Source organism: Nerophis ophidion, linkage group LG01 (genome assembly GCF_033978795.1).
Source record: "Nerophis ophidion isolate RoL-2023_Sa linkage group LG01, RoL_Noph_v1.0, whole genome shotgun sequence".
Classification (NCBI taxonomy): domain Eukaryota; kingdom Metazoa; phylum Chordata; class Actinopteri; order Syngnathiformes; family Syngnathidae; genus Nerophis; species Nerophis ophidion.
The window spans coordinates 76,604,116-76,614,469 of NC_084611.1; the positions used below are offsets into that span (position 1 = coordinate 76,604,116).

Here is a 10,354-nt window from a genome sequence, read left to right on the forward strand (position 1 = left end):
CCCATTCTGGTTTTATGTAGAGCTTCAGTCGTTCAACAGTCCGGGGTCTCCGCTGTCGTATTTTACGCTTCATAATGCGTCACACATTTTCGATGGGGGACAGGTCTGGACTGCAGGCGGGCCAGGAAAGTACACGCACTCTTTTTTTTTTTAGGAAGCCGCGCTGTTGTATCACTTGTCTTGCTGAAATAAGCAGGGGCGTCCATGATAACGTTGCTTGGATGACAAAATACGTTGTTCCAAAACCTGTATGGACCTTTCAGCATTAATGGTGCCTTCACAGATGTGTAAGTTACCCATGCCTTGGGCACTAATACACCCCCATAACATCCCAGATGCTGGCTTTTGAACTTTGCGCCTATAACAATCCGAATGGTTATTTTCCTCTTTTTTCTTGGATCACACCACGTCCTCTGTTTTCAAATATTCAAATATTTGAAATGTGGACTCGTCAGACCACAGAACACCTTTCCATTTTTGCATCAGTCCATCTTAGGTGAGCTCGGGCCCAGCCAAGCCGGCGGCGTTTCAGGATATTGTTGATAAATGGGTTTGGCTTTGCATAGTAGAGTTTTAACTTGCACTTACAGATGTAGCGACCAACTGTAGTTACTGACAGTGGTTTTATGAAGTGTTCCTGAGCCCATGTGGTGATATTCTTTACACACTGATGTCGGTTTTTGATGCAGTACCGCCTGAGGGATCAAAAGTCCGTAATATCATCGCTTACGTGCAGTGATTTCTCTCTATTCAACTTAATATGGGTTGAAAAAGATTTGCAAATCACTGTATTCTGTTTACATTCACATCTAACACAATTTCCCAACTCATATGGAAACGGGGTTTGTACATATGAGAGATACGTGTGAGCTGCAGGTTGACTGAAACCTGTTCAATAAATGACGCGAGCATGTACCTGTACGCAAGCAACACAAAATGTATCATGGAGAATAAAGAATATTACATATGGCGCTCAAAAACCTGTCAAAATTCTTTAGTGCGACATTGGAAAGCTGCGAAGTCACACCGCTTGATGGAACACGCAGCTTTACAGCCACCATAGTCAGACGTACTGTGCTTCAACATACATATTATTATAGTGTGTGTAGTAGGACCTCAAAATGGCACTTAATAGGAGACGTATTATCTGGTGTTTTGTTTCGCAGTATTTTGCAAAACCAACTTTTCTTCCATATGGGTATCTGCTGATGTGTATTTGGGATCTGCAAATGCCCCGAAGATGTGCGCACGGCCGCCATTGTAGTCCCCGCTGTAGTCAATCAGCTCCTTTTTCTTTCTCTATCCTCTTGTTGTGAGGCATTCATCCTCCGCTGTCGCCATTTCGAATACAAAGTAGCATACAGTTATCATTTATATCTGTCAGTAGACTCGCTATGGAAGCGCTAAAAACTACAACATGGCGGACGGGAAGAAGACGCTGTCGGAGTTGAGGCATGTTATGTAGACCACAAGCAAGTGTTTTAATGTCGAAAATAAATCATAATATAATCTCCTTAATGCGCCTTATAATCAGGTGCGACTTTTGTATGAAAATAGACCTGAATAGGTTTGAAAAATACAGAATTATATATATATATATATAAATATATAAATATATATATATATATATATATATATATCTTTTTACGATCCCTGCAAGAAACTGCCGAATCAGTCACAATAATTTTACTGTAAAATAAACAGTACGGCGGGGATTGATATGGCCCCATTTGTCACGGTTTTACCTGAAACATGAAACGTAACACTTTGGGGCTGGGTGGGGGTGTACAACCACTTTAGCCGCCAGATAGAAGTAGTGTTTTGTATTTTGTGGCAATACCATCTTTGACCACAGCGTCATTTGCTATGTAGAGTGGCACTTTCCATCATTTTCAGCAGACTGCATTGCAAAATGATTAACCCCACCCAGGAATGGGGCGATATGAATCTCTTCCCCTGTTTTTTACAACATGGAAAAATGGAAAAACAAAATGGAAAAGAAACAAAAACTAAACCAAAACAAATGGAAAACAGCACTACTGGTACAGTGGCATATTACTGGAAATGGAAAAAAAATACCACTTTTTTGAAACAAAAAATGTATTTTGGCAACTGTACTGCCGTTTTTTTTTTTTTTTAAAAGCTGTAGTAGTTTCCATATACAGTAATACACTGTAACGTAGATTGTACGGTAAAAAACTGTCAGCACAATCACCAGAAGTTCACTGTTGGAACAGTGGTATTTTTTTTTCCATCCATTTTCTACCGCTCATTCCCTTTCGGGGTCGTGGGGGGCGCTGGCGCCTATCTCAGCTACAATCGGGCGGAAGGCGGTGTACACCCTGGACAAGTCGCCACCTCATCGCAGGGCCAACACAGATAGACAGACAACATTCACACTCACATTCACACACTAGGGCCAATTTAGTGTTGCCAATCAACCTATCCCCAGGTGCATGTCTTTGGAAGTGGGAGGAAGCCGGGGTACCCGGAGGGAACCCACGCATTCACGGGGAGAACATGCAAACTCCACACAGATGGATCCCGAGCCTGGATTTGAACCCAGGACTGCAGGACCTTCCTATTGTGAGGCAGATGCACTAACCCCTCTGCCACAGTGAAGCCGTATTTTTTTAAAATTTAAATTTACAGTAATATGCGTTAAAAACACAGTAAATTAAAAAAAACTTTTTTAAAAATAATATGGAAGACCAAATAAAAGTGGCGAGCCACGCAAAATAATGTGGCAGACAAAATACAATTAAGTATGTGGCGTACCACATAAAATAAAGTGGTTGGCCACATGAAATAAAATGATGGGCCACATATACTAATGTGACAGATCACAATAAATATTGTAGCTGACTACGTAAAATATGGTGGCAGACCACATGGAATAATATGGCGGACCATTTAAAATGAAGTAGCAGGCCACATAAATTACATGGCAGACCACTTGAAATGATGTGGCAGGAACCCTAAAAATATGTGGCGCACCCCATAAAATGAAGTGGCTGACCGATTGAAATGACGGGTGGGCCACATAAAATTATGTGGCCACACACATGAAATAAACTAATATGGCAGACCCCTAAAATGATGTGGCAGGCCATTTAAAAATATTGCGAAGGATCAGATAAAATGACGGGGAGGACCACTTAAAATTAAATGATGGACCATTTGAAATGATGTGGCAGGAACCCTAAAATAATATGGCGCACCCCATAAAATGAAGTGGCTGACCGATTGAAATGACGGGTGGGCCACGTAAAATTATGTGGCCACACACATGAAATAAACTAATATGGCAGACCCCTAAAATGATGTGGCGGGCCATTTAAAAATATTGTGAAGGATCACATAAAATGACGGAGAGGACCACTTAAAATTATATGATGGACCACTTGAAATGATGTGGTATATGAATAAAACAATGTTGCAGACCACTTAAGATGTAGTGGCAGGCCTCATAAAATAATGTGGTGGACCACGGGAAATCATATGGCAGGGCAAAGATGAGGATGTGGCAGACCACTTGAAATTACATGGCAGGCCACATAAATGATGTGGCGGACCACTTGAAATTATATGGCAGGCCACATAAAATGATGTGGCGGACCACTTGAAATTACATGGCAGGCCACGTAAATGATGTGGCGTGTCACTTGAAATTGAACGACGGGCCACATAAAATGATGTGGCGGACCACGATAAATGATATGGCAGTCCACAGAAATGACGTGGTGGACCACTTAAAATTAAATGGCGGGTCACAGGCGGACCACCTTAAGTTATATGGCAGGCCACAGGCAGACCACTTGAAATTATACAGCGGGCCACATAAAATGACGTGGCGGACCACTTGAAATTACATGGCAGGCCACAGAAATGACGTGGTGGACCACTTAAAATTAAATGGCGGGTCACAGGCGAACCACGTTAAGTTATATGGCAGGCCACATGTGGACCACTTGAAATCATACCGTGGGCCACATAAAATGATGTGGTGGACGACGTTAAGTTATATGGCAGGCCACGGGTGGACCGCTTGAAATTATACAGCGGGCCACATAACATGAAGTGGTGGACAACTTAAAATGATATGACGGACCACATGAAATGATGTGGTATATAAATAAAAGAATGTTGCAGACCACTTAAAATGATGTGGCAGGCCTAATAAAATAATATGGTGGACCACATGAAATCATATTGCGGGGCACATAAGATGATATGGCGGTGCACTTGAAATGAAATGACGGGCCACCGAAAATGAAGTGGCGGACCACTTGAAATTATATGGCAGGCCACATAAATGATGTGGTGGACCACTTGAAATTAAATTACATGCCACATAAAATGATGTGGCAGACCACTTGAAATTATATGGCAGGCCACATAAAATGATGTGGTGAAATACTTGAAATTATATGGCAGTCTCATGAATGAAGTGGTGGACCATTTGAAATTAAATGACATGGCACATAAAATGATGTGGCGGACCACTTGAAATTATATGGCAGGCCACATTAATGATGTGGTGGACCACCTGAAATTAAATGTAGGGCCACGGGGGACCACTTTAAATTATACAGCTGCCCACATAACATGAAGTGGTGGACCACTTGAAATGATATGTTAGGCCAGATAAAATGATTGATTGATTGAAAATTTTATTAGTAGATTGCACAGTACAGTACATATTCCGTACAATTGACCACTAAATGGTAACACCCAAATAAGTTTTTCAACTTGTTTAAGTCGGGGTCCACATTAATCAATTCATGATATGGTGGACCACGTGAAATTATATGACGGGCCTCATAACATGAAGTGCACAACATGAAATGATATGGTGGCCCACGTGAAATGATATGGCGGGCCACATAAAATGATGTGATGGAGCGGACCACTTGAAACTACATGGCGGGCCACCTGAAATGACGTGACAGGCCATCAATAAATGGTGTGTTGAGCCAGATCTGGCCACCAGTCCTTGGGTTTTACACCTGTGATGTAACATATTCATATTGATATTGTCCAGCTTTATGTTCCCATTGCAAACCGGTGCTCACTGAGGTTACCAAAATACAGTTGTGATCAAAATTATTCAACCCCCACACAATTTTGGTGTTTTAGCAAGTTGGACATTTAATCCGTATTTTGTTTATAGTCATATCAAATAAAGATGCATTAAATAGACAAATGAAACTTGAATTACATTATATTTTGTAACATACCAAACAGTGTAATTTCTCTTAATATCTCATTGACAAAATTATTCAACCCCTTGAAGATCATAACTCTTAAGAACAGAATTTGAATAAGGTCTTTTCAATCAGGTGTTGAAAACACCTGTAGACGTGATTAGAACCATAACGAGCAACAATTAAACTGATTGAAAAAGACTTGACGCTCAGCTTCTTGTAGATGGTCAATGGTGTATTTGCAACATGGTGAAGTCCAGGGAGTGGTCAAAGAAGTCAAGAGAGGAAGTCATTTCTCTTCATAAGAAAGGATATGGATGTAAGAAAATAGCAAAGACATTACACATTCCAAGAGACACAGTTGGGAGCATAATTCGCAAGTTTAAAGCTAAAGGCACAGTGGAAACACTACCTGGGCGTGGTAGAAAGAGGATGCTGTGTGCAACTGCTGTACGGTATTTGAAGCGTGCAGTGGTGAAAACCCCCCCGGGTAACAGCTGAGGAACTACAACAGGACATTGCAGAAGGGGGAACGCAGGTTTCGTCCCAGACAATAAGGCGCGCACTACGAGATGAAGGCCTCCATGCCAGAACTCCCAGGCGCACCCCACTTCTGACTACCAGACACAAGCAAAATAGACTCCAGTATGCCAAAAATCATCTGGACAAACCCCAAAGGTTTTGGGAAACTATTCTATGGAGTGATGAGACAAAAGTGGAACTCTTTGGGCCTATGAATCAACGTTATGTCTGGAGGAGAAAAAAATGAAGCTTACAAAGAGAAGAACACCTTGCCTACTGTTGAGCATGGTGGGGGGTCAATCATGCTCTGGGGCTGTTTCTCTGCCTCAGGTACCGTGAATCTCCAGCGCGTTCAAGGCATTATGAATTATATTTCCTACCAGGATATATTAGCTGCAAATGTCATGAAGTCAGTGACGAAGCTGAGGCTTGGGAGACGTTGGACCTTCCAACAGGACAACGATCCCAAGCATACCTCCAAATCAACATCAGAGTGGTTGCAGAAGAAGGGCTGGGAGACTGGAGTTCCCTTCACAGTCGCCAGACCTAAATCCTATAGAAAACCTGTGGTGGGACTTGAAGAAGGCAGTTGCAGCACGCAAGCCCAAGAATATGAATGAACTGGAGGTTTTTGCCCAAGAGGAATGGGCTAAAATACCTGTAGATGGTTGCAAGAAGCTTGTGTCCGGTTATGTATCACGTTTGAAGGATGTCATTACTGCCAAAGGGTGTTCTACTCAGTACTAAAGATGCATGTAAGTAGGGGGTTGAATCATTTTGTCAATGAAATATTAAGAAAAATGTCCTTTTTTGGTATTTTGTAAAATACAATTTAAGTTGCATTTGTCTATTTGACACATCTTTATTTGATATGACTATAAACAAAATACGGAATAAATGTCCAACTTGCTAAAACACCAAAATTGTGTGGGGGTTGAATAATTTGATCACAACAAGTTGCAGACTGTGTTTTGCACACACGTCAACTCTTGCAACTGGAAAAGTTCAAAGTCTGACTGGATTGATTTGTGAAAGGAGAAGCGACTCCCTGACACCAAGCGTCAGCACTGCTACTGGTGTACTTGCTTGGTATACTCACAGAAAGTTCTGTCCCGTCGGCCAGGCTGTACTCAAAGGAGACTCCCGAGGTGAAGTCGATTTCCACGGTGCGGAAATTGCTGCTCTCTTTGATTTGGAACTTGTCTCCGTCCTGCAAGATGGTGATTTTGAGGTTGTCGTGGGCGGCCAGCTTCCTCTTCACCATGTTGATGCCTGCCAACATGTTCATGGTATGAATCACTCTGTTAGACCTCTCTGGCTGCGTGTCAAGCAGGTGTGTTAAAATGTTGATGAAAAGCCTACAGAATATACTTCTATTGTTCTTTGAAAGTAAAAATTGTACGTATTTTAACTATTTATTTGAAATGAAAGATTAGGCTTGTTTTGATTGGAGTACTAATGCAACATTTGAAGACTGGACATTAAAGGCATTATTTTGCATTGATCAAATCAAATTAATTTCTAGTATTTATATTATGATGATTATATTATTATCATGAAATCGCATTGTATACATTGTTTTCCTGTTTTTATGTTACTTATATCAATTTTTTATCTTGTATATTTTAAATCACATATTTTTGTTTTAATGATCAATTAAATATTTCATTACAATGACAATTTAAATCTAAAACCCTATTTTATACATTGTCCCATTTTATAAAAATTAATATAGTTGTAAATTTAACACCCATATCATTTAAATTAAAAATATTTGCAATATCGCATTCATACATTTCGCTACTGATATAAAAAATATATAATTTTTCATCTTGTATTTTATAATACCCATTGTATAATTTAAATTGTAATATTGTGTACTATCCCATATTATGGATGGAAAAAATGACAAAGAATATTTTATGTCTTAGAACTCATACATATGTAAGTTATATTTTCTAGGTGAAAAGTTTTTACTTTATATTATTTAATTATAAACATAAATCTTTGTACTATACCATTATATATATATATATATATATATATATATATATATATATATATATATATATATATATATATATATATATATATATATATATATATGTATGTATATCTAGGTGTGGGAAAAATCACAAGACTACTTCATCCCTACAGAACTGTTTCATGAGGGGTATATATACATATATATATGTATATATATATATATATATATATATATATATATATTTCCCTATTTATACAATGTAATATCATTTTTTAGTAATAATTTAATAATAAAATATAAATAAATGCAGTGAAATATTTTGTAAATATTTATATTTTTTATATAAATTATATTCATTATTTTATAATAGTATATTGCAATTAACATTGATACATCATTATAATATCCCATCCAATGTACTATAATGTAAATTATAAACATTTATTATTTCTTATTATTTCAAAAATTGTGTTTAATTACAATAAATCATGAAATGTTATTATATGTTATTTTTTTCCACGTATATGTCATTCATATGTGCTTGCAATTTTTAAATATTAATATATTTACTATACATATATAATATGTATACATCAGGGGTCACCAACCTTTTTGAAACCAAGAGCTACTTCTTGGGTACTGATTAATGCGAAGGGCTACCAGTGTGATACACACTTAAAACAATTTCCAGAAATAGCCAATTTGCTCAATTTACCTTTAATAAATAAATCTATATATATATAAAAATGGGTATTTCTGTCTGTCATTCCGTCGTTCATTTTTATTCCTTTTACGGAAGGTTTTTTCTAGAGAATAAATGATGAAAAAAACACTTAATTAAACGGTTTAAATGAGGAGAAAACACGAAAAAAAATTAAAATTAAATTTTGAAACATAGTTTAATTTCAATTTTGACTCTTTAAAATTAAAAAAACTAGCTAATTCGAATCTTTTTGAAAAAATTAAAAAAATAATTTATGGAACATCATTATTGTTACCGGGGACGGCGTGGCGCAGTGGGAGAGTGGCCGTACGCAACCCGAGGGTCACTGGTTCAAATCCTACCTAGAACCAACCTCGTCACGTCCGTTGTGTCCTGAGCAAGACACTTCACCCTTGCTCCTGATGGGTGCTGCTTGGCGCCTTGCATGGCAGCTCCCTCCATCAGTGTGTGAATGTGTGTGTGAATGGGTAAATGTGGAATTAGTGTCAAAGCGCTTTGAGTACCTTGAAGGTAGAAAAGCGCTATACAAGTACAACCCATTTAACATTATTAATTTTTACTTATAAAATTATTTTTAGAATTTTGATGACATGTTTTAAATAGGTTAAAATCCAATCTGCACTTTGTTAGAATATATAACAGATGGGACCAAGCTATATTTCTAACAAAGACAAATCATTATTTGTTCTAGATTTTCCAGAACAAAAATTTTAAAAGAAATGAAAAAGACAAAGAAATAATATTTAAATTTGATTTCCACAGATTTTCTAGATTTGCCAGAATATTTTTTTTGAATTTTAATCATAATACGTTTGAAGAAATATTTCACAAATATTCTTCGTTGAAAAAACAGAAGCTAAAATGAAGAATTAAATTAAAATGTATTCATTATTCTTTACATTAAAAAAAATAATAATACTTGAACATTAATTTAAATTGTCAGGAAAGTAAAGGAAGGAATTTAAAAGGTAAAAAGGTATATGTGTTTAAAAATCCTTAAATCATTTTTAAGGATGTATTTTTTCTCTAAAATTGTCTTTCTGAAAGTTATAAGAAGCAAAGTAAAAAAAAATATAATTTTATTTAAACAAGTGAACACCAAGTCTTTAAAATATTTTCTTGGATTTTCAAATTCTATTTGAGTTTTGTCTCTCTTAGAATTAAAAATGTCGAGCAAAGTGAGACTAGCTTGCTAGTAAATAAATACAATTTTTAAAAAATAGAGGCAGCTCACTGGTAAGTGCTGCTATTTGAGCTATTTTTAGAACAGGCCAGCGGGCGACTCATCTGGTCCTTACGGGCTACCTGGTGCCCGCGGGCACCGCGTTGGTGACCCTTGCTATACATTAATGTCATATTGTAATATTGTTCCAAAAAAAAAAAACACTTGTCCTGTGGTTTGTTGACATACCCATCTGCTCCATGAACTTTTCATAGTTGTCGTTGCGATCCACTTTCCAGTCGCCGTTGAACGTCATGGTGGCGGTGATGAGGTTGAAGCAAGGTGGGAGGAGGGGGGCCTGACTCTGCAGCAAAGGAGTAACTTTTCCCTGCAGCTTGCCTCTCTTTTAACAGCACTCTTATCTCTCCATCTCTGAGTGCTGATGTGGCTGTCTAAAGCTCATGTTCTGTCAAGGAAATGACCATCACGGCCATGTCTGATTGGAGAGCTGTGGCGCGCTTCCTGACGGACAGACCAACAGTCCAAACATGCAAAATCAGCTCTCTGCAAAGTGTATAATATGGAGTGTGTGTGTGTGTGTGAGTGAGTGAGTGTGTGTGTGTGTGTGTGCGTGTGTGTGTGTGTGTGTGTGTGTGTGTGTGTGTGTGTGTTCACATAGGGAGCTGGTCCATATGCTGTTACGTGCTGAGAGCGTGCATTGACAAAACAGCAAAGTGAGTACAACTTCCAAT

At 38.0% G+C, this 10,354-nt stretch overlaps 1 protein-coding gene across 1 annotated transcript in view; it reads right to left on the reverse strand.

Moving 5' to 3' along the window:
• Window positions 1-10,007, reverse strand: part of fabp2 (fatty acid binding protein 2, intestinal) — a 10,983-nt gene extending 976 nt beyond the window's left edge. Inside the window, exons 1-2 of the mRNA XM_061911853.1 lie at window positions 9,852-10,007; window positions 6,829-7,001 (exon numbers count right to left, since the gene is read on the reverse strand). Of these exons, the coding sequence (XP_061767837.1) occupies window positions 6,829-7,001; window positions 9,852-9,918 (240 nt within the window). The 5' untranslated portion in view covers window positions 9,919-10,007. The remainder of the gene's footprint in view (window positions 1-6,828; window positions 7,002-9,851) is intronic.
• Between the last annotated feature and the right edge of the window lie 347 nt (window positions 10,008-10,354).